The sequence below is a fragment of the Melanotaenia boesemani genome, chromosome 2, assembly GCF_017639745.1.
Source record: "Melanotaenia boesemani isolate fMelBoe1 chromosome 2, fMelBoe1.pri, whole genome shotgun sequence".
Taxonomy (NCBI): domain Eukaryota; kingdom Metazoa; phylum Chordata; class Actinopteri; order Atheriniformes; family Melanotaeniidae; genus Melanotaenia; species Melanotaenia boesemani.
In genome coordinates this window covers 38,887,047-38,911,061 of record NC_055683.1, presented here as the reverse complement: position 1 = coordinate 38,911,061, position 24,015 = coordinate 38,887,047, and the positions used below count along the sequence as shown (strand labels likewise).

At 41.0% G+C, this 24,015-nt stretch overlaps 3 protein-coding genes and 1 long non-coding RNA gene across 4 annotated transcripts; 1 reads left to right on the top strand and 3 right to left on the bottom strand.

Annotated features, from left to right (window-relative positions):
- Positions 1–1,962: 1,962 nt before the first annotated feature.
- On the top strand, positions 1,963–7,116 carry LOC121651479. Its single transcript, XM_042003717.1, has 5 exons — positions 1,963–2,006; positions 4,049–4,151; positions 4,457–5,192; positions 5,451–5,669; positions 6,076–7,116. The coding sequence occupies exons 2-5, from the start codon at positions 4,052–4,054 to the stop codon at positions 6,281–6,283; spliced, it is 1,263 nt and encodes a 420-aa protein (XP_041859651.1). The 5' UTR covers positions 1,963–2,006; positions 4,049–4,051; the 3' UTR covers positions 6,284–7,116.
- Positions 7,117–7,194: 78 nt separating this feature from the next.
- Positions 7,195–8,033, bottom strand: LOC121628285 (G2/M phase-specific E3 ubiquitin-protein ligase-like). Its single transcript, XM_041967303.1, has 3 exons — positions 7,769–8,033; positions 7,474–7,652; positions 7,195–7,311 (listed from the first exon to the last, which is right to left on the bottom strand). Exons 1-3 carry the CDS (start codon positions 7,839–7,841, stop codon positions 7,195–7,197), a joined length of 369 nt encoding a protein of 122 aa, XP_041823237.1. The 5' UTR covers positions 7,842–8,033.
- A 201-nt stretch (positions 8,034–8,234) lies between these two features.
- On the bottom strand, positions 8,235–9,079 carry LOC121651874. Its single transcript, XR_006012517.1, has 4 exons — positions 8,997–9,079; positions 8,659–8,721; positions 8,365–8,432; positions 8,235–8,279 (listed from the first exon to the last, which is right to left on the bottom strand). It is a non-coding gene; the product is annotated as an uncharacterized LOC121651874 (long non-coding RNA).
- A 1,686-nt stretch (positions 9,080–10,765) lies between these two features.
- LOC121651606 lies at positions 10,766–12,178 on the bottom strand. The gene is made up of 2 exons (XM_042003946.1): positions 11,996–12,178; positions 10,766–11,877 (listed from the first exon to the last, which is right to left on the bottom strand). The coding sequence occupies exons 1-2, from the start codon at positions 12,068–12,070 to the stop codon at positions 11,179–11,181; spliced, it is 774 nt and encodes a 257-aa protein (XP_041859880.1). The 5' UTR covers positions 12,071–12,178; the 3' UTR covers positions 10,766–11,178.
- Positions 12,179–24,015: the final 11,837 nt, after the last annotated feature.

The following is a 24,015-nucleotide window of genomic DNA, read 5'->3' as shown; positions in this document are numbered from 1 at the left end:
CTGAAAGTCTCTTTAAAACGTCTCTTAGAAACCTGTTGAAATGAACTCTTTAACACAATAAACTCATTTTAAGGATAAAGATGACGAACTTCAATCAATCAATCAATCACTTTATTTGTCCCCCGAGGAGGCAATTGGTTGTACAGCAGAGAAGCAACACAAATAACATATATAAGAAAGTTAAAAACGAGTATAATCAATAAAACAATAAAAATTTCATTCATTCAAGACTCTAGGCAGCTACCTTTTCCTCCTGGAATTGAGGATAGAGATAGCAGAAGGAACAAAGGAATGTTTATATCTGTTAGTCTTTGCTAATGGAAGTCTAAGCAATGAGCCAGATGGAAGAAACTGAAACTGATGATGTAATGGATGTGAGCTGTCAGACAGGATAGATTCTGCTTTCTTAAGCAGCTGTCTGTTATACAGATTCTGCAAAGTTTCTTGAGAACTTCCAGATATTTTTCCACAGACATGAACAACCTTACTGAGAACATTTTTCTGTTTTACACTCAAAGATGAAAACCAACAAATGAAAGAGAAAGTCATGACAGACTCAATAAAAGTACGGTAAAACATGGTCATCAGGGAGGAGTCCACCTGGAATTTTGCGAGTTTCCTCAGACAAAATATACGCTGCTGACATTTCTTGTAGATCGTGTCAGTGTTGCTCTCAAATGTCAATTTACTGTCTATTGTGGTCCCTAAATACCTATATGACTCCACAATTTCTACCTCTTGACCATCCACGACTGTGCCAACAGGAGAGGGACGCGTTCGTCTGAAATCGATGCACATGTCTTTTGTCTTGGCTACATTTAAGGTTAAAAATGACTCCTGGCACCACTTTAAGAAGTAATCAGCTACAGGACCATGAGAGGTTTCTGTACTGTTCAACAAGCTTAAAATAACTGTATCATCAGCAAATTTCAGGATGTGATGATTGTCAAACGTGCTACAACAGCTGTTGGTGTACAGAATGTACAGCAGGGGAGCGAGGACGCAACCTTGCGGTGAGCCGGTGGATGTTACAGATATGTCAGAGAAATGTTCATTTACTCTGACTCTCTGGGTTCTATATGTTAAAAAATCCAAAATCCAACCAACTATGTTACCATCCAGACTAAAATTATCGATTAGTCTCTGAATAAGCAGATGGGGTTGAATAGTATTGAAAGCAGAGGAGAAGTCAACAAACAGCAATCTAGCATGATGGTGAGAGCTCTCCAGGTGCTTGAAGATATAGTTCAGCAGAGTTAAGGTGGCATCCTGGACCCCCCTCCGGGACCTATAAGCAAACTGCAGGGGATCGAGCAAATGTTCTGTCCTATTCAGGAGTTCAGCTTTAACCAGTTTCTCAAATGCTTTCATGACCAAAGACGTCAGAGCAATGGGCCTGAAATCATTCAAGGTTCTGGGATGTTTAACTTTGGCAGCAGGAACTATGGTGGCCTGTTTCCATGTAAGAGGAACCTTCTGCTGAGAAAATGACAGATTAAAAATATAGTTAAAAATCGGACCAAGTTGTTCAGCACAGGTGGAGAGCATCCGACCGCTTATGTTATCCGGCCCAGAACTGGTTTTGGTTTTACAACGTTTAAAATTTTTAACAACCTGATGCACCTCAAACGAGAAAGAAGTGACCGGATGATCGGGTTCAAAACTGTTTTTCAGCACAGATATTTCATCGCTAAAATCATGTACATCAAATCTTGAATAAAAAGTGTTCAGTTCCTGAGCCAGAACTGAATCAACTTAAGAACTGGTTCTGAATTCCAGCTGAGAGACTGGAACCAGAACTAAAGGTTTTCAGAGCTTCAGATTCAGATCCAGGATCAGGTTTTTGTCTCTTTGTGGAAACTTCCAGCAGTTCTGAGCAGTTCCATTGCATGTTGTCATGTGTCAGATTTCTAACTGGGTCAGCAAAACATCTCTCAGTTTATTTTCACTTCCTCTCACGTCGTCGTGGTGCTGCTGAATTTCTCCGTGAAATCCTCCATCTAAAGGTAAAACTAAAGCTGTTTTTATTTGGTTTGATTAATCAGACTGAGGGTCCAGAACAATCCAGAACCAGGAGGGAGGAGAAGTGGTCCAACAGAACCACAGAGGAGGACATGAGGGAACAAAGACCAGAACAATCTGAGACCAGGAAGGGTTGCTGTGAACGAGGAGACTCAAAGCAGAAGTAAAAAAAACATATAAAACTTATTATAAAACTTATTAGGAGAAGCAAATTGACCGGAAAAGTGTGAAACCTGGAAAGTAAGTCAGGTCAACATATTTCTTTAATGTTTCATTATCTGGAAAAGGTTAAATGTTTATTTTAATGTTTGTGATTAATTTATTTTTTAACTTGTCCAGCATGGTGGTAATAGAATGATGGTCTGGCTGCTGTTGTGCTGAACAAATTTGCTTTGCCAAGAAGAGTTTATGGGTATAAAGCTCCTCTTGATAATCTCATTTTTGTATTTAAATATACAGTTTTGTCTTATTTATTGGAATTGTGGGATTCTTGTTGGACCTGAACAGAGGGGACTGAAACAAAGGTATAATGAAGAGAAGTCAAAAAAAAAAGTAGAAAAAACAAAGAGACAAAGATACAGTAGATGGAAGCAATGACTAACACCAGACAACCAACTGCTACACCTGTACAGACACACAACAGAAAATTCCCTGCAGCTTTAACAAGTAAACAAAGCTGACAATCATCAGGAGTTCTTAAAATAAGACGGACACATAAAAAAAGTTAAAGAAAACGCGCTGGACAACTCAGTGTCTGTCAGCATGCAGAGGATGAGGAGTGATGAGTGTGATCCTGCAAATGTGACCGCGCCTCCATCAAGGCTAGAGGCAGACTAGGGCAGCCCGTAACCCCCCACCACACCTGACACACTCACACAGACTTCCATCAAAATCTTGCACCATCTCTACAGTTATTGTCTTTGTTGTCGTTTTCTTATTATTCTTCCTCCTATTATTCCTCTTCTCTGGTTTGTTCCTTTTGCTGGTTGCATGTCAGCCATCCCAGCTAATTTAACCTCTACAGCCCCGGTATGTGTGACCTCACCTGAGCCAAAATCATGGTGTACAATAAAACCAAAGAGAAGCAGCCTTTCATAAAGTCCAAGTACATAATTATAACAGAAAATATTAAACATAAATCCAGAGGAGGGAAATTTGCTAGAGGCAGCACTACGGTGGCCCAGAGGTGTCACAGCAAATAAAAGCCGCAACACAACAAAATAAGTCACAACACTACAAATAAAAGCCGCAACACAACAAAATAAGTCACAACACTACAAAATAAACCGCAACACAACACAATAAACCACAACACTACAAAATAAACCGCAACACAACACAATCAGGCACAACACTACAAAATAAACCGCAACACAACACAATAAGCCACAACACTACAAAATAAACCGCAACACAACACAATAAGCCACAACACTACAAAATAAACCGCAACACAACACAATAAGCCACAACACTACAAAATAAACCGCAACACAACACAATAAGCCACAACACTACAAAATAAACCGCAACACAACACAATAAGCCACGACGGAAGTTGTCTTTTTTTTTTTTTTTTTTTTTTTTAAGATTTTACCACCGGAAGTTAGCTACACCAAGTTTCAGTCCAAACAGATGGGAAGTTGGAGATTTTAGGAAGCAGCCGGAGAAGTAAGTAAAATACTGTTTGTTAATAACGTTTATTAATTTCGGCATGCGCTTTTATGAATGCTTTTAACTTTTATGTGTAGATTAAGAGTCATTGCATGTTCGATGTATGCACACGGACGAGGTACAGTCCGTTGCGACAAAGCAAAGCTGCAAGACAGTGCTGGGGGCTCGCATCAGTCTGCATAAATACATATTTCTCTCTCTCTCTTTTTGGTGTGTTTTTGTTTTAAATATTTTTTTCACGTTAACGTGCTTTATAAATAGACAAACACCAAACGGAAAGGCACTGCAGCTGTACTTTATTAAATGTAATTGTTAGTAACTTAAACCTCTGTTTCTCTCCCTCTTTTACCAGATCATGTTTTGTCCATATTGTGGAATAAATCTACAGATTGTCCTGCTATACTGTGCCTCATGCGGCAGGAGTATTCAGTTTTTGAGAAGTCTTCAATCGGAAGGTATAGTTTTGTAATTTTCTTAAAGATTATGGATTTCTGTATTGTACTGTAAATGATTAGGTTTATGAGCTAAGCATGGTGGTGAAACTCAAAATAAAGTCTAAAATCTCATTTCATTTTGCAAGGGTTATTCTGGTAACTAGTGCATTTCACTAGAGTTAACAGGTTAACACTAAAACAACAAAAAATCTAAACGAGACATTAGCTTTTCAGTTTCTCATTTTGTTCATTAATCAGTCATGTAAAAGTGTGTAAATGGTAGTGTACTTTTTCCTTTTAACTGTTTTCACATATTTATCCTTCAGGTCCTGAAGCAACCATGGTGGATGAACTTATTCACAAGTATTTCGCAGAGGGCCATACCTCTGAAATAATATTGGACTTACTGGCAACCAAGCACAACATTTCAATGAGTCTCAGCACTTTAAAAAGAAGACTACGAGATGCAGACCTGACTAAGAGAACTAACTATACTCCTATTGCTACTGTACGGGAAGCCATTTCTGAGGAGCTTCAGGGATCAGGCAGGCTTTTAGGATACAGAGCAATGTGGCAGATTCTCAAACAAAAGTACTCATTAACAGTGAGAAGATGTGATGTGATGAACCTAATGAGAGAACTTGACCCATCTGGGATAGAGAACCGTTCTCAGAGAAGATTTGTCCGAAGAACGTACCACTCAACGGGACCAAATGAAGTCTGGCATGTTGATGGATATGACAAACTCAAACCCTTTGGAATTGCCATAAGTGGCTGTATTGATGGCTTCTCCAGAAAAATTATGTGGCTTGCATGTGGAAAGTCCAACAATGACCCAAGTGTCATTGCTCAAAATTATATTAAATGTGTAGCTGAATTTGGAGTTTTCCCAATGCGCCTCCGCACGGACTGTGGCACAGAAAATGGACTTATGGCAGCACTCCATTGTTCTTTGAGATCAGAGCAGAGCGATGAACTTGCAGGAACCAGAAGTCACATGTATGGCACTTCAACATCAAACCAGCGCATTGAAAGCTGGTGGTCATACTTTCGTAAACAAAGGTTTTTATCCCAAATATTTATATGTATCACACCATATTTTTGTATTTACTGTATGTGATTGATTCAAAAAGCAGCCAAGCCAAACTGAGCACGTCTTCAACACAGTTTACTTTCTAGTTTGAGACTGTTAATGGTTTTTACATGACAAACTCTACTTCTTAAAACACAACGGGTCACATGACAGACATTGTTGAGCCTTTTATTGGAGAAGGGTATTACTTTTATTATATTTCCTTATAATACAATTTGTGTTCCCAGGATACAATTTTGGATAGATCTGTTTGGTGACTTGAGGGAGAGGCATCTGTTCAATGGCAGCTATGAACACACAAGGTTGCTGCGACACTGCTTTCTGGATGTGCTACAGAAAGAACTGGATGAATACAAGCACCACTGGAACACTCACATTATTCGTCCTGTTCGGCAGTCAAATTGCCCATCTGGAAGACCAGAGGCAATGTACTTTTTGCCTCACAGGTGTTTATTGCAAACACGTAAAACAAGTACAATTGGATAACCTCATATTACATCTACATCATGCATTCATGGAAAAAACACTGATAGTGCAGTTGCATAAATTTAACATGTTTGAAATGGTAAAAGTTTGGAATAATGCATTAACAGCTTTAGACTATCAGTTTTTTTCTAAGATTTGATGGTGTATTTTAACCTTTATTATGTAGTCTTGTGGGGTTTCTGCATTTGTTTTTTAATATTAAGACATTTTGGCAAATTGTGGACTTGTCAATGAAAAAAAAAAAGCATTCCATTTTAAACTTTTATTGGGATGGAGTGAAAAAACAAAGCTTGAAATTTAAGTAAAAACAAACCACTGTCAGTGTGATGTTTATCTTGCATATTTTCCCCCTGTATTCGTTACCAGATTCAATGGGATGAACTGTGGATTCCCAGCATCCCCACAAACTGTGAGCCAGCTTGAAAGACATGTGCCAGCACCAGCAGCGCCCGATGGGGACAGTGACCAGCATGACTTTGAAGAACTGCAAAGACAGAGTGGTTTGGCACCACCTCTTCAGTGGCAGCCTGCTGTAGAGAACTACATCACCCTGAAAAACATGACTGACATTTAATCTTAATTTCACATTCAGACTAATTCAGCTATCAAATGGAGAGAACATTATATTTCCAGACATAACCCTTTGACATATAGGAAAACTACAACTTTTAGAAACAGCTGACAGAACAAAATGAAGGAAAACAAAGGGCATGTTCAAAGTTTTGATCTTTTGACAAAATAAGAGTCTATAGCTGAGAATTTCACTTTTCTGTCCTGAACACAGAACCTTTTTTTTTTGGTACATTTACATAGTTCAGACTGTTTAAAAACAGCCAAAGCCAGGGGAATTCTTAATCCCAAAGTTCATGTTGGCTTTGAAGGTGTTGTAGTTATCCAAGAGAGGCAGCTTTAAAGTGTTGGCACATGTATTTGCCATGGGGAACTTGGAAGTGGTAAGGAATTGAAGGCGTGGCTGAGGATTCATGCCAGCAGGAGGTATGCATGGCACACCTGTGGCAAACATGAAGATCTCCTCCAGAGTCACTGCACTGTCATTGTCTAAAATTAGAAAGCATTTGAACATATTTACTCAATTGTAATTTGGGGGGATCACATCACTGAAAATTATATTAACTAACCTTCGCAGTCAAGAAGGTAATCTGCCCAGAAACTTCTTGCTTTGTTCTCCAGGACCCTCATGTTGCTTCCCACAGGACTGAGGTGGGGTTGGAATAGGTTTTCCATGTCTGTCGCAGTTAATTTGTGATTTGAATGACAGAGAACAGGAGTTAGGACAGCAGGATGCTGCTGCAGTGCTGTTAGAAACTTCAGACTGGCAAGTCCATCTTTGAACCTAAAATGCAATAATACAGTGGATTGTAAGTAATATGTCTTACTGTTAACTGTTTAGGCAACAGCAATAAAATACAGTACTTGTCAATTGCTGTGTAGTTCCTGTCAATTATATACCATCTAAGGTACTCCTTAACAATTGAGTGTTTTTCCTCCACTGACACGTTTAAAACACCCTGCAGTCTGCAACATGGTGCTGTTCTGGAATATCAGGTCTCGCAGGCTCTCCAATGTGGATGCAACCTCAATCTAAAAATGGAATGTCTGTTACTCATTTCAAGTGCAAAATTAGTCAAAATAACATATCACAAAACTATCATGGCAGAAAGTTTTAAGTGGACAAACTTGTGACCTATCCAAACCTTTCACCTTTGCTAAATCATAACAAACCCCTATCAGTGACATTCATACCTGTTGTAGCACTTTCCCTATTTCTTCATCTGTGATGTCGCCTATAGATGGATTGAAACTGGACTGCCCTGAGATGTGGCTGACCACATCTTTTGAAAGAAAATTTGGGCCAGGTCCACCATGTACAATAGACATGGCAATCATCTTCCCTGCCAAACTGTATTCATCCTCTCTGATTGCTGCTCAAGGAAATGGAGAGTAATTAAGTATGAAATTAACTGCCATACTGGACCATAATACAGGCATTGCGTGACTGATGTACTTTTCCATTGAAATAGTCCCCACAAAACAATACCTGTTGAATTGTAGACAAGGTAGCGGCTCTGTTCCGGACCATCAAATATGGGTCGTTTGTTTAGCCTTTTCATCAAAAGGGAGAGGAATTCTCTTTTTGGGCCACCTGTATCGAGACCTTCCTCAAATCTGCCTTCATCATCAGAGAACTTCACAAGGAGATCGTTTGTTTCAGCAAATGTTCCTCTTCTGAACCCTCTCACAGCTCCATCCCAGATGTCAGATCGGCAGATGTTAAATCTGTTGACAGCGCCGCGATCGATCTGGAGTGCCAGGTTTGCGATGACCTCGGACACAGAAGGCTGTTCCACCCTACCGACAGATCATGACCATGTTAGTTCTTTAACTTATCGAGCTATGTGATGGCATACATCTAACCAGAAAGAAACAACACCTTCAAAAAATACCCATGGTCTTACTCTGCATCATTTTGAGCGTTACTACTCTCCTTATCACTGCCAGAGTCTTCCTGTTCCTCTTCTACAAGAGGTGCATAGAGTTGTGTGTATTTCCTGAGAAATGGTATACAAATATTTATAAATTGTTGATATTTCCAAATTAACATTACTCTTGAACTTTGCAGAGTAAAAAAAATACCTATAGCATGGAGTTTCCAGTGCAGATGTTGATGTTCCTGGGCCCTCTTCTGAGTCAGAAAGTAAAATCTGTGTCAGAAATCATGAAAAACAGATTGGTGAATTGTGGTACTGAAATATAAAGATTTAAAATATCCTATCTAGAAACAGATACGCATGTAAGGAAAGATGATGTGGATCTCAAAGTCATTGTGAAACACTGATTAAGCAAATTGTAGAACAAGTGTATGACAATATTTTTTTAAGAAAACTACATGTGAAGAATAAACATTCAAATTAGGGAGCCACATATTACCGTATCAGAGCCAATGTGCGATTCTCCGTCATTGCTGGTACTGTTCAAGGCAGGATCCCAAAGCTGGAAATGCATACATATCCAGTATACTGTACATCAATGTAACATTTATGTTTGGTTTACAAAATTATTTTATGTTATGTTAATTATAATCAATGTTAGAATGATATAACATCTCTGCAGGACAATATATCTAAGTGGTATTTTGGCATTTAAAATATGTCATGCATCCTGTTATTTAAAAACTACAGTAGGTTAAGTGTAATTTTTGTGGCTTTGTTCAGTCTTTAGGCATAACCTATAGTACAGATCTGCATAATAGCAAATGTTACATTCACCAGTGTATCAGCTGAATTGAATTCTGCAGCACTTCTGCTTGTAATGATCACTTCTGAGTCAGATGTGTCGGAGCCTGAGGTGGATCGAGCTGTGAAATACAAGACCAGACATAAGATTTAAACTTAAATATTTTGACTTCAAATTTTACAGATAGTAAATCAGTTGAAGACAGTTCTTGTTTGTTTGGTTAGTACTTTCATTTACTTACAATAATTTTGGAAATCAGCAGCTGTACATATGTACACTGTGATGCGTTGGTATGTCTTTCCCACTGCGTCTTTGTACTGTTTCAGAGTGAATGGTGTTTCTGTTCCTGGTATGTTAATTATCCTTGTACCATCAGGGTAAAGTAGGAAGTAAGGTCCGCCTTGCAAATTGCTGTTGAAGTCCTTCAATTTTTGTACAGCTGCTATTTGCAAGTGCTCAGCATCCAGCTCTGGATTCACTACGAGTGGTAGAGCTGTTCCTCTTACAGGTTTTAGTGCTCCATCTTTCAGTTGCATCAGGGCAACTGAAATCTACAGATAAACAGATAATAAGGGTATTTGTAATCATATTCCTTGAGGCAGTACAAATACACAAAAAACAGGAAAAAGAAAAATCATTAACGCTGGCAAAAATTACCTTCACACTGCTCTCTTTCAGAGGTCTTTTTTTCTTTTTGAAGAATGACTGCCTCTCCTTCTCTTTTAAACTGCGGAACTTGTGGAATGACTCCACTGCACACTTTACTGTGCTACCTGGTTCAAAATGCAATCAGATCTTATTAAGAGAATAAGTGAAATATGAGAATATGTCTCTGATCATCTTGTTCAGACATGTTTTATAATTATACTGTACAGTACAGTGTCACTCCAATTTAAATAAAATGTTTTTTTAAGATACTACCTTCAGATGTTCCAGTCTTATCATGAGTCAAGAATTTGATATCCTTGCCACATGAACTGCAAAATGGAGTTAGTGACTCCAAGCTGAATCCACAAAAAGGGCAATACATTTTCCTCTGCAAGAAAAAAATATTCAGTATTATTGGGCAATTCCTCAGAAAAATAAACTTTTATAGATGTAGTTTGGCATCAATGTAATCACATGCAACAGTTCTACAGGCAAACCATGAGATGTAAAATAAATAAATACAAATAATAATAATTATGTTCATGCCATATGCTAAAATGGTGAGTTCACTGCTTTTGGGGGCGATTTTGACCACATTAGACCAGGTCTTGCTTAAAAACAAGATCTAGACTTCAAACCTGGGCTGAAAGCATTTAGATTCATTATAATAGGTTCATATATATAAATGCTTTTTGTGTGAAAATGCAAAAATGGCTCATTTCGTGGATTTTAATGGTGGTTTTGTGAAACATTTTTTCTAAGTAAATTAATAAATAAATTAACAATGGGCATTTGTTGGATCCATTTAATATCTAACCCAGATAAGCCTTTGTCCTGCTGAAAAACTACCAGACCTACACGGCAATCACTAACCTCGGACCTCCTGAGCCACTGCCCTCCAAATTTTACATATTTCCCTGTTGCCTGAAACACACCCGATTCAAATCATTGCATCATTACAGTTTTTCTCTATTGCTTAAACACATTTCACGATACTGCCCTCACTTTTCACAAAACTCTAAACACAAAACACTTTTCTAAAGCTACGTACACTAAACCTCACAGTTTCTTTTCAAAACCAACCCATCACACCAAAACAGTTGCTCATATGCTCAAAAGCAAACCCATCACACCAAAACAGTTGCTCATATGCTCAAAAGCAAACTCTGACACCAAAATACCACTCAAGGCCTGCAAAAATGTAAACACTACTGAGCATCATTAACCACATTACCAAAAAAATTGAAAGCACAATTTTCACAGTGTGAGACTGTTCTTTTTACAGTTTCACAACTGCCAGGATGCATTTGAGCAACCCTTATTTATTCTCAAATATGTTTTGGGCATTTTCTATAGATTTGTGCATTTCATGGGAATAGTTACATAATGCAGAAAATGCAGTAATATCACAACTTAATGCAAAAATGAGTACTAAACTCCATGGAGGATCCATTACACACAATAGATACTGTACAGTAACAATTGAGAACACAATGTTCAGGGTGCGATTTCTTTTATTACAGTATGTTGAAAATTGACACAGTATGTTGTATGTTGACACCAAAATCATGGAGAGGCATCACGTCGTCGGGCTGGGTCGGGCCACAGGACCTCATCAACGTCACAGGCAATATTGTCCATAGCCAAACAACATGGGAAGAATGCCCTGGCATGCCGCACCCAGCCTTGGAACGCCTCCACAGCCACATCACAGGCCAGGTCCATAGCCCTGAGAAGGTTCTCTCTAGTGTAAGGTTGGCGGTCATAGACCTTCCACCGCCATGCTGAGAAGAACTCCTCTATTGGGTTTAGGAACGGAGAGTAGGGTGGCAGACACACATTAATGAATTGCTGATTGATGTTAAACCACTCTCTGACCTGGATGCTGCGATGGAAGCTAACATTGTCCCAGAGGATGACGTATATGGGAAGATCAGCTGGCCCAGGAATCTGCTGGTCGTGGTGATCTGCTGGCCGAGCATTCAGGTGGTCATTGTCATGCAAAACATCTCTGAGCTCTCCTAGGAAGGTGAGGAGACGCTCAGTGTTGTAGGCACCAAGTTCAGCATGCCGGTGGAGAAGCCCTCTAGAACTCATGGCAGCGCAGAGAGTGATGTTTCCTCCACGTTGGCCGGGCACATCAACGATAGCTCTCTGTCCTATGATGTTACGGCCTCTCCTCCTCCTTTTTGTGAGGTTGAAGCCAGCCTCATCCACAAATATAAATTCATGGGGTCTGGCCATGGACTCCAACTGGAACATCCTCTGTGGAAACAAATAGCGTTTTCAGGTGTTCAGAAAGACAGTCAATAGAGCACATTACAGTACGACAGTATAGTATTGTATGTAAAGTACTGTAGGCCATGGATTGTACTGTACTTACTTGCACATACTGGTGACGGAGGTGTTTTATTCTTCCAGAGTTGCGCTCAAAGGGTACCCTATAGGCCTGCTTCATTCTTACTCTCTGGCGCTTGAGGACTCTGTCTATGGTTGTCAGGCTGACATTGTCAATGGTCGGAAAGTTCAAATTGTCACCAATGATCCTCTCCCGTATCTCCCATAGTCTGATCACATTGTTCTCCCGAACCATATCCACAATGAGGACCTCTTGGGCTGGTGTGAATCTGGAAGCCCTCCCACCTGCAAATGGCAATCTTTCAACTCTAGAGAAACAAACATAGTCATTTGGTCAGAAATGGTCCTTGCAGTACACACTTTTACTGTAACCATGATTGCACTTGTCTGTATGTAGGTGCACTCCACTATACTACTGTATACTGTGAATATCTAGTGTAGTGACTAAAAAACTACTACATACAGTACCTGTTGTGTTCTCTGAAGGCCCGAATAATGGTGCCCACTGAGAATCTGCTGAGGTTTGGTTGGACTCGTTGTCCCGCTTCGGTCATTGTCATGCCGTGGACAATGATGTGGTCAATGACTGTTGCTCTCATTTCATCTGTAATGAAAATGCGTTGTCTTGCTTGCCCTCCTTCTCCTCTCGCTCCTTGGCCTGCTCCTCTTTGGACTGCTTCTCGCCCTCCTTGGCCCACTCCTCGGCCCGCTCCTCTCCCTCCTTGACCTGCTCCTCTCCCTCCTCGGCCCGCTCCTCTCCCTCCTCGGCCCGCTCCTCTGCCTCCTTGACCTGCTCCTCTCCCTCCTCGGCCCGCTCCTCTGCCTCCTCTGACACGAACTCCTCTGCCTCCTCTGACACAAACTCCTCTTCTTCTGTCTTCATCATCCATTTTTGTTTTTGAACTTTCAGCAAACTGCACTGACTTATATAGGTGTGGTCACATCATTTGCAATAGGTGTTTTCAATTATGAGTCGTTGTGTTTACTGATTGGCACCAGGTATGTTCATTGTGTTCAAGTTTTGCTGATTGTGGGTAGCATTTTGCATCACATGAGCTTCACAATGCATATTGGAGCAGAGTTATATGCAAAATGTGTTTTAGCACGGCAATTTTTGTTTTGAGTTTTGAGAAAAAGGGGATGGGTTTTGTGAACAGTGTCTACAGGTGAATTGTGTTTGTGGTTGTGGCAAAAGGGGGGGAGTTTTACTAAATGTGTTTAGGCAACTGGTCATTTGGTTTAGAGTACTGGGTTTTGTGTTTTGGCAATAGAGAAAAACTGTAAGAGGCTCGTGCAGAACTTCAAAAGCTGCTGGAGATCCATCTCATTTTGATCATTTGTATTGCAACCAGGAAATCACTAAAACCTGCAGGATACTGGCTCAAGAGATCCGTAGTTTGGGATCCCCTCTATGTCGACAGTTCACATTACTACCTCGAACAATGACTCTTAATTTACACATAAAAGTTAAAAGCATTCATAAAAGCGCATGCCGAAATTAATAAACGTTATTAACAAACAGTATTTTACTTACTTCTCCGGCTGCTTCCTAAAATCTCCAACTTCCCATCTGTTTGGACTGAAACTTGGTGTAGCTAACTTCCGGTGGTAAAATCTTAAAAAAAAAAAAAAAAAAAAAAAAAGACAACTTCCGTCGTGGCTTATTGTGTTGTGTTGCGGTTTATTTTGTAGTGTTGTGGTTTATTGTGTTGTGTTGCGGTTTATTTTGTAGTGTTGTGCCTAATTGTGTTGTGTTGCGGTTTATTTTGTAGTGTTGTGGTTTATTGTGTTGTGTTGCGGTTTATTTTGTAGTGTTGTGGTTTATTGTGTTGTGTTGCGGTTTATTTTGTAGTGTTGTGGTTTATTGTGTTGTGTTGCGGTTTATTTTGTAGTGTTGTGGTTTATTGTGTTGTGTTGCGGTTTATTTTGTAGTGTTGTGACTTATTGTGTTGTGTTGCGGCTTTTATTTGCTGTGACACCTCTGGGCCACCGTACAGCACAACCTCATGAGTCATTTCACAAAGTGAAATGTTAACTCTTTCCTGGCTTCCAGCTCTCTGGTTTGTACCACCACATCTCTGTCTTCTAACAAGCCCTTCCTTCCTTACATGGTGGTATGATCCTAATCGTTCCTTTTATGGAATTGACTGCATGGTGGGCCCATCAAAATAAAGTCCCACCTCTTCTAAAGATTTGACTTCCTTAGACAGGAATTGGTTCTTCTCATTCACTACAAAGAATCAGTTCTTAGGTGAATAACACAGGGGTCTTTGAAGAGACCTCATCTGGAGCGTGCATTGTGAGTTGACAAGTAACGTGCATGCACTATAGGTGCATGCGGTTCAGTCAGAAAAGTGTTTTTCCAGAAACATCCTGCTACTGTCTGCAGCTACACAAGCAGAATCGTCTCATGTAGGAACGGAAAGTTGTTCTAACAACCACCTAAAGCAAAAGAAGTGATTCACAGCAACAACAAACCAACCAACAAACAAACAAACAAAGCAGCTGTCCATCACACAGAGATAATCTGATGTATGATCAGAAATAAACACACAACACTGACCAATTATTTCACTTTCAAAGTTTCAAAGCCTTTATTTTCTAAACACATAGTAGTGCAAGGAGATTGTCAGCTACTCCTGTTACATAAAAACCACAGAAGCAATGACACAAGACACATAGAAAATATTATAAATTAAAAATAAAAGACTGATAATAGTTTAATGAGTAAATAAAAACTGCATGAAAGTGACTAGTGCTTAAATGAGTAATGTGTTCTAACAAAGTGCAAGGGGTCATGAGTTAGTCATTCTTTGTTCAGTAGGCTAATGGATAAAAAATGTCTCTGTAGCGTCTGCCAGAGGACAACAGTTCAAAGTGGTGGTGACCAGGATGGGAGGGGTCCTTTATGATGTTCGAAGCTCGGCTGAGTTAGCATGATGTAACAAGGTTATCTGGGGATGGCAGGGGACAGCCAATAATCTTTTCTGCTGACTTAATGGCTCTCAGGAGCACCTTTTGTCTGCAGCTGTACAATTAAAGCTTTTTATTTAAGTAACATCAGGACCTTTATAGAAAATTTACTGAATAACCTCAAAGGTGACTGTTTTAACCCTTCAGTACTTGAATTTATTTACAGTTGTATAAAAACAAAAAAAAAAAAAATCTGGCAAAAAAGAAAAAATGACTGGAAGTAAATTCAATACAATACCATACAAACAACTTTAATGATCCCAAAGGAAATTGTTGTTACAGGAGAAAAAATATAATAGGACTGTTGCACATGGTATGGTTATGCACAGAGCAGATAAATATTGCAGTTCTTATTTAGAGTAAGTTTTTAAAGTTAAGTTTACCTGCTGCTGAAGTAGGAGGAGTTATAAAGTCTGATAGCTCCAGGTAGGAAAAACCTCCTCTGGTGTGCAGTGGAGCTCCTCGGTGGTCTCAGTTTTATGGCTGAAAGAGTTTTGACAAGACGTCGATGTGGCATCCAGGGGGTGAAAAACATTGTAAATTATACTGAGGAGCTTCCTCATCATCCTCATCTTGGACACCTCCACCACAGACTCCAGTTCAACTCCTGGGACAGATCCAGCTCTGCTGATGAGCTTGTTGACTCTCTTAGTGTCGACTGTCTTCAGCCCGCTGCCCCTGCACACTACAGCATAGAAGAAGACGCTGGATACCATCGAGTGATAAAACATCTGCAGCAGGATCCTGCAGACGTTGAAAGATCTGAGTCTCAATGAGAAAGAACCAGCAACTCTGACCCATCTTGTAGATCAGTTTTTATTGTCCAGTCTAGTTTAATGTCCAAATGGACACCCAGGTGCTTGTAGCTGTCCACACTGTCTACTTCTGTAGTCCTGATGGTAACAGAGTTCAGACGGGTCCTCTGCTTTCTGACATCCACAATCAACTCCTTTGTCTTTGTGACATTCAGCTGCAGGTGATTCAGTCCACACCACTCCATAAATCTGTCCACCACACCCCTGTCCTCTTCCTCCTGGCCCCTGGTGATATAGCCACGATGGCAGAGTCATCCGAGAACTTCAGCAGGTGGCAGGACTGTGAAGAGAACCTGAAGTCTGAGGTGTAAAAGGTAAACAGGAATGGGGGCAGGACTGTCCCCTGTGGCATCCCCATGCTGCTCACAGTGGTGTCTAATGTAATATTTCCCAGCTTAACATACTGTGAGGTAGTTGTGGATCAAGGCCACAAGTAGAACATCCACCTGCATGTCCTGTGTGTGCTGGGGTGTTTCTTTTTGGTCTCATGTAGGTTTCCTTCCCTCATTTGACTTTTTCCTGCTGAACTTCGTCACACCTGCAGTTTGATGCTGGAATCGCTGATTGAACCACATTCATCTGCTGTTTGACACTAAACCCTCATTTTATTTCTGTCTTTATTCCAGTTTCCAGGAGATTACCAGTAAAGCTTCTCTGTAGAACTGGTCTCCGCTCTGATCTGAACACTTTCACCTTCTTTGAGTCAAACGGCTGCAGGAAGATTTTCAGTGAAACAGCTGAAATGAAAATTGATCCTAAATGTGGAAAAAAGCTTCAGTGTGAGCAGCTGTGATGGAGCAGATAATCCACCTGTAGAGGTGAAGATGATGAAGATGAGGAGCGGCTGACAGGAAGCAGGTTAACGGATCAGAACCTACAGTGTGTGATTCTGCAGCTCCTTCAGTCAGACTTTCCATCCAAACTGGAATCACTTCATTTTTCCTTCTTTAACTTCATCCTTTAGTTTCTGTTTCTGACAGAAAATGTCAAACTTTTTTTCCTGCTTCCTGTTTTAAATCTTCATCTGATTTAGTTTCACTTTCTGTTCATGGTAATAAAAGGAGGAGAAATGTTTCCTCTTTTGAGGCTGGTCTGCAGCTCCATCCCTCCATCTGGTGTCCTGATAGAAGTCCAGCAGCTGAAGGCAGCTTCCTCTTCCTCACTGCTGTCTGACTGCATCCATCTGACTCTGATATGAAGCAGAAACTCAGAGCCAATCAGAGGAGGAGCAGCAGATGATGGAAAGGAGGATTTCAGTAGATGTTCAGATGAATGATGTGTGTTTCCTCTGCAGGTGAAGGTAGAAAGTGTGTGTGAGCTGATGTGAATCCAGCATCATGGATCAGGACAGAGAGGAGGGAGTCCCTCCCTCTAAAACCACTCAGAGGTGAGATGTCCATCTCTAACTGTCCATGACTCTTCTCCATGTCAGAGATCACAACTCACATCACCAAACATCTGGATTCACAGGAACCAGCCTGGACCTGGACCTGGACCTGAACCATTACCAGAACCAAAACCTGTACCTGGATTACTGCCAGAACCAGAACCTGAACCAGAACTAGAATCTGGACCTGGACCCAGCTGTGTGTCCATGACGACCGACCGGTCAAAGGGACATTTGATTAATTTCCATCAAAGTCGTGGATCTAACAGACAGTAAGTAGTTGTCAGTATTAAAATGTAAAAGTCGAAGCTGAACTCTCAGAATCAGGTTTTACTGTGAATCTTTGCTGCTGCATCATCTGATCTGATTCATCACATGTGAACATCCTGCATCCTCCAATAACTCTAGAAGCACAAACAGCTGCAGTTTGATCCTAAATCCAGTCACATCAGTCTGAATTCATCTGGTTCAGTTCTTTCAAACTCAGCTGTGTTTCAAAGCTTCATGTTTCCAGTGTGTGAGGGAGCCTCCTCCTTACTGGTCATACTGGATGTTACATACGAGTCCGTCTCCTCTGAAGTCCACTGATCACATGGACCGTGGAGCTGACACACTTTCTTCACACAGTCTTTGCAGCTGCAGCTGTCTGTGATGCAGCAGATTAAAGTTCAGCTACAAGGTCTTGAAACCAGGCTGGATGAAGAAAGAAGAACATGTTGGTGTTTGAATGAGCTGCTGCAGCTTTCAGGAGAAGATGTGGACATGAAACCAGGCTGGATGAAGAAAGAAGAACATGTTGGTGTCTGAATGAGCTGCTGCTGCTTTTCTGGAACATTCTGGGACATCAGTCTGACTCTGTTGGAGCTTCTAACATCTATGACTTCTAACAGAGTGAGCTGTTTCTTAGATGAAGTCCTAACTTTCCTCCTCCATGGTTCCACCTCCAATAAGCAGCTGCAGCTCCTGGTTTCTGGATCTCTGATCAGACAGCTGGCTGCAGAATCTCTGCAAGAAATCAGGAGGGAATGTTGCAGGAATTTGTCTTCTCACCTGCATCCAGAACATTTCTGGAACATTTCAAGGCTGCAGTTCATGTGTGAAAACAGCTTCATTGAACAGCATTAAAGTTCACGTCCAAAGTCAGAAATCTGTGTTTTCTATTTATTTTAGTTCAGCAGAACTTTCCATCAAAATGAGCTCAATCACTTTCCAATGATTCATTCTCTCCACATAGATCTGTTCACATCATCCTGTTAAAGTTATTTTCTTTCTTTTTAATTCCACTGTTTACCTGCAAACATCAGATGTTCCAGTGTTGCTTGTTTCCAGTGTAGTTTGTCAGCTAAAGAGCAGAATTCATCTGATCCACCAACCAGTAAAGACTTTATCAGAGAATTAGAATGAGTGTGTCAGTATGGTTCCAGACTGAACTGAGGCCTTTCAGAGGCTTTTCATCAGCAGGCTGAGCTGGATGTGGATCTCTGATCAGGCTGGAAGAACTTCTGAGTCTGTCATCAACGTCCATCTGGTCTCTTTGACAGCTCCTCTACATCACACATGAGCTCCTCTTCATCAGACATGAGCTCCTCTTCATCAGACATGAGCTCCTCTTCATCAGACATGAGCTCCTCTTCATCAGACATGAGCTCCTCTTCATCAGACATGAGCTCCTCTGAAAACATCTGTTCTGAACTTCAGCAGGTCTCTGATGGGTTTTAGGCTGAACTCTGAGATTTAATAACATTTCTGCTTTTCTATCAGGAACGTTAAGAGACTTAAAACTGGACCTGAACCTGAACCTGAACCCAGCTGTGTGTCCATGACGAGCGACCGGTCAAAGGGACATTTGATTAATTTCCATCAAAGTCGTGGATCTAACAGGCAGTAAGTATTTGTCAGTATTAAAATGTAAAAGTTTAAGCTGAACTCTCAGAACCAGGTTTTACTTTGTGTTGTGAATCTTTTTGCTTCTACAGTTTCTGAGAATCAGGACATTCAGATGGGCTCAGATGTTAAGACGAGTTGGATCAGATGGTTCAACCAGCAAACAGCTGCAGTTTGATCCCTAAACCCAGTCAGACCAGTCTGATCCAGTTCTTTCCAAACTCAGACAGCTGGATTTCTCTAAGAACTCAGAAAGCTTCATGTTTCCAGTGTGAACGAGCTCCTCCTTACTGTTCATGCTGTGTGTTACATATGATATCCAGTCCTGACACAGTTAGGAAATAACATGCTGCTCCATGTAGAGCTTCTTTTTCTGGCTGACTTTGTCTCTTTAACAACTTTAGCTGAACGTGTTGCTGCTTCCAATAAAACCTTTGTTTCCATTTCCTAAACACAGTAAAGCTGCTCTGTGAACATGGAGAAAATAATAGTTTGAACTTGATGTTGAGTTGGTTTACTTGAACATTTAGAGGCAGATTTAAGTTTTTTATTTTAGAAAACTTCCAAACCTTCCAGAAAACAGAATTCCTGCATGTTCCACATGGAAAGAATATTCCCTAAAACTCCCTTTGACTCACAAACAAACCAAAACTATTTCTGGTTTAAACTCTAACAGTTCCTCTCATGGTTCTCCATCTGACATCAGTCAGTCTCATCCAAGCACACACTGGCTGTGGCTGCCTTGCTCCAGGGCACCTCAGCACAGAGCTTCATGAAGGTGTTGGTGAGAGCTTCCTAAAAGCTGGAAGCAGCTTCTCCATGTGACAGAATGTGATGTGGTTCTTCCTGATTCCTCCACAGAGTGGACCAGCAGAGCTCAGAGCTTCCCAGTGGTCAGTCTGCCCAGCAGCATCAAACACAGCTGGACTCCATATTTATGGTCTGTACATGTACAACAACTACTTCTCCATCTCTTCTGTCCACATCATCTCCATGCTGACCTTTGTAGACCAGTGGATTGTCAGTGTGTCCAACATGGATCTGATGTTTGGCTCCATGATTTCAGTCTGATTGTGTCCTTCATATCGTTTCTCTTCCAGCTGCTGGAGGACAACATGATCACTTTCATGAAGAAGGAGCTGAAGAAGATCCAGAAGCTTCTGAGTCCAGATTACCCAGAATGCTCAGTGTTGGAGGGTGATGAGGATGAGGAGCCGAGGAAGAGCAGCAGAGAGGCGTTAGTGAAGATCACAGTGGACTTCCTGAGGAGGATGAAGCAGGAGGAGCTGGCTGAGCGTCTGCAGAGCAGTAAGAGGATTTCTCTAAAGATTGAAGCTGCTGGATAAACGACACATTTACTGATGTCTCAACACATGAACATCACATCTTCACATCCTCATTCCTCAGAGGCTTCAAATCTTTACTGACTCTTCTTATTTCTTCTTTTCTTTCAGAACTTCTGGCTGCAGCTTGTCAACGTAAACTAAAATGTGGTCTGAAGAAGAAGTTCCAGTGTGTGTTTGAGGGGATTGCTAAAGCAGGAAACCCAACCCTTCTGAACCAGATCTACACAGAGCTCTACATCACAGAGGGAGGGACTGCAGAGGTCAATGATGAACATGAGGTCAGACAGATTGAAACAGCATCCAGGAAACCACACAGACCAGAAACAAGCATCAGACAAGAAGACATCTTTAAACTCCCACCTGGAAGAGATGAAGCAATCAGAACAGTGATGACAAAGGGAGTGGCTGGCATTGGGAAAACTGTCTTAACACAGAAGTTCACTCTGGACTGGGCTGAAGACAAAGCCCACCAGGACATCCAGTTGACATTTCCACTGACTTTCAGAGAGCTGAATGTGCTGAAAGAGAAAAAGTTCAGCTTGGTGGAACTTGTTCATCACTTCTTTACTGAAACCAAAGAAGCAGGAATCTGCAGCTTTGAAGAGCTCCAGGTTGTCTTCATCTTGGACGGTCTGGATGAGAGTCGACTTCCTCTGGACTTCCACAACAATGAGACCCTGACTGATGTTACAGAGTCCACCTCAGTGGATGTGCTGCTGACTAACCTCATCAGGGGGAAACTGCTTCCCTCTGCTCGCCTCTGGATAACCACACGACCTGCAGCAGCCAATCAGATCCCTCCTGACTGTGTTGGCATGGTAACAGAGGTCAGAGGGTTCACTGACCCACAGAAGGAGGAGTACTTCAGGAAGAGGTTCAGAGATGAGGAGCAGGCCAGCAGGATCATCTCCCACATGAAGACATCACGTAGCCTCCACATCATGTGCCACATCCCAGTCTTCTGCTGGATCACCGCTACAGTTCTGGAGGATGTGCTGGAAACCAGAGAGGGAGGAGAGCTGCCCAAGACCCTGACTGAGATGTACATCCACTTCCTGGTGGTCCAGACCAAAGTCAAGAAGGTCAAGTATGATGGAGGAGCTGAGACAGATCCACACTGGAGTCCAGAGAGCAGGAAGATGATCGAGTCTCTGGGAAAACTGGCTTTTGATCAGCTGCAGAAAGGAAACCTGATCTTCTATGAATCAGACCTGACAGAGTGTGGCATCGATATCACAGCAGCCTCAGTTTACTCAGGAGTGTTCACACAGATCTTTAAAGAGGAGAGAGGACTGTACCAGGAGAAGGTGTTCAGCTTCGTCCATCTGAGTGTTCAGGAGTTTCTGGCTGCTCTTCATGTCCGTCTGACCTTCATCAAGTCTGGAGTCAACCTGATGGAAGGACAGCAATCATACTTCAGGTTGTCTACATTTTTTAAGAAATCGGATTCAAAACATCTCCATCAGTGAGCTGTGGACGAGGCCTTACAGAATCCAAAAGGACACCTGGACTTGTTCCTCCGCTTCCTCCTGGGTCTTTCACTGCAGACCAATCAGAGTCTCCTATGAGGCCTGATGACAAAGACAGGAAGTAGCTCACAGACCAATCAGGAAACAGTCCAGTACATCAAGAAGAAGATCAGTGAGAATGTGTCTGCAGAGAGAAGCATCAATCTGTTCCACTGTCTGAATGAACTGAATGATCGTTCTCTAGAGGAGGAGATCCATCAATTCCTGAGATCAGGACGTCTCTCCACAGATAAACTGTCTCCTGCTCAGTGGTCAGCTCTGGTCTTCATCTTACTGTCATCAGAAGATCTGGAGGTGTTTGACCTGCAGAAATACTCTCCTTCAGAGGAGGTTCTTCTGAGGCTGCTGCCAGTGGTCAAAGTCTCCAGCAAAGCTCTGTAAGTACATATATAGCAGGATGTGGAGAAATATACTGCTGCTGTTTTATAGGACAGAATGTGACAGAGAACTACTTGTCTTACTTTTGCTGCTGCAATTTGCTGCAGAGCAGGTTTGGTTCTGTGATCAGAGACGAACACAGGTGAAAACAATTTAAACAAGTCATAAAGATATGGGTGTGTAGACGTTGAGAGAGTCTCTTTCCAACTCTCTTAAAGGAGACTGTATTGTTTGATTTTCACTGATCTTCATCTTCCTGGTAGATGTGTCGTCAGAAGGAAATGCTGATGGAGCTTAAAAAAAAGACTAATTTCTCTAAAGTTTGTTCCTGCAGACATTTAAACATTTGGAACTGGTGTTACTTATTTTTATTTAGTGAGATCTGATTGGTTTCTACAAAGTAGGGTTCTTTTATTAAATAATGAAATAGAGATTTGAACAGTTTTTTGGGGAAAGCTTCATGTGAAAAGCTGCACGACTTCAGAATTAGATCTTCCAAGATCTCTTGAATTTGGACATTAAACTGATTGCAGTTTGTGGTTTTCAGCATTTCAGTGGACAAGAACAGCTTCAAGATACATGACCATCAAAATTCAGTAACTGGGAAAAATCAGACTATTGTAATAATCAGATCTGACACATCTATATGAACCTCTGATATGTGATATGAAAATCCCTGGTCTGCATTTTCCATCCATTATTGGATTTCTAGCGGAGTACGTATGTACATTGGTGATGTAATACTCAAACTTCTAGAGTAAACTTCTTCTACAATCTTAGCCTTAGCTGTGCTAATGTCAAAGCAAATAACCCTGTAAAACAAACTACCTGTGAATAAAAATAATAAAGTGCCTTTCAAAACACCCAAGTAGACTGTACAAAAAAACATTAAAATGGCTGAAAACAATAAGTACAAAACAAAACTAACAAAATAGAACAGAGGACAGAATTAAGATGCACACTGCTGCATGTCATCATTTGTTTTGCTTGTTTTTGAGCCGATCTTGTTGTGACAGCATTTTTTCCATCTTTTAATAGAACACAGTTTGTTGTACTTGCAAATATATGAACAACCAAATAAATCAGATATGTGTGTCTATGTGCACTAAGATATCAGAGTATTAGGGATGAACGGAGGCGTGTTAATAGGATTTATTAGAACCAGATTATCAGATAAAGGATATCAGATTATTTGTCTACATGATGACTTGATTAATCTTGTTAACTTCAGGAATCAGATCTTGATCAGATTGTTGGTGTGCTTGTAAACAGGCTCATTGATGGTGTGACATAGTTCTTACATCACAAAGCTCATGATGCGCTGATAAATACTAAATTCTATTCCTCACTGATCTGTTTTGAAGTCAGTCCTACCATCACCCTGATAGATTAGTTCTTGAGATACATGATGTACTTTGTTGTATGAATCAAATGTTCAGACTGTCACTGATTATCTGGAAATTCTCAGCCACCATGCTTAATCCTCGTTTACTAATGATGTCTTTGAGCATTAAAATCCACCACATGGACACGATAACAAGGTTAGAAACCTTTCTCTACAGGTGGTCCTTCAGTCTTCATCCACCATGAGGGCTGATGATTTTGTCACATATGTTATTTATGTTTTTCTCTGTAACTTTCTCTCCAGGCTAAGTTTATGTGGTCTCTCAGAGAGAAGCTGTGGACCTCTGTCCTCAGTCCTCAGCTCCCAGTCCTCCAGTCTGACAGAACTG

Excerpts from the sequence above, each read along its gene's own strand:
- LOC121651479 (XM_042003717.1), top strand. The coding sequence starts at position 4,052 with ATGTTTTGTCCATATTGTGGAATAAATCTACAGATTGTCCTGCTATAC. Across the intron at positions 4,152-4,456 it reads GAGAAGTCTTCAATCGGAAG|GTCCTGAAGCAACCATGGTG; the intron begins GTATAGTTTTGT and ends TTTATCCTTCAG. Across the intron at positions 5,670-6,075 it reads ATGTACTTTTTGCCTCACAG|ATTCAATGGGATGAACTGTG; the intron begins GTGTTTATTGCA and ends ATTCGTTACCAG.
- LOC121628285 (XM_041967303.1), bottom strand. The coding sequence starts at position 7,841 with ATGAAAAGGCTAAACAAACGACCCATATTTGATGGTCCGGAACAGAGC. Across the intron at positions 7,653-7,768 it reads CCTTGTCTACAATTCAACAG|CAATCAGAGAGGATGAATAC; the intron begins GTATTGTTTTGT and ends TTCCTTGAGCAG. Across the intron at positions 7,312-7,473 it reads TAGGGAAAGTGCTACAACAG|ATTGAGGTTGCATCCACATT; the intron begins GTATGAATGTCA and ends TTCCATTTTTAG.
- LOC121651606 (XM_042003946.1), bottom strand. The coding sequence starts at position 12,070 with ATGAAGCAGGCCTATAGGGTACCCTTTGAGCGCAACTCTGGAAGAATA. Across the intron at positions 11,878-11,995 it reads TCCGTCACCAGTATGTGCAA|AGGATGTTCCAGTTGGAGTC; the intron begins GTAAGTACAGTA and ends TTGTTTCCACAG.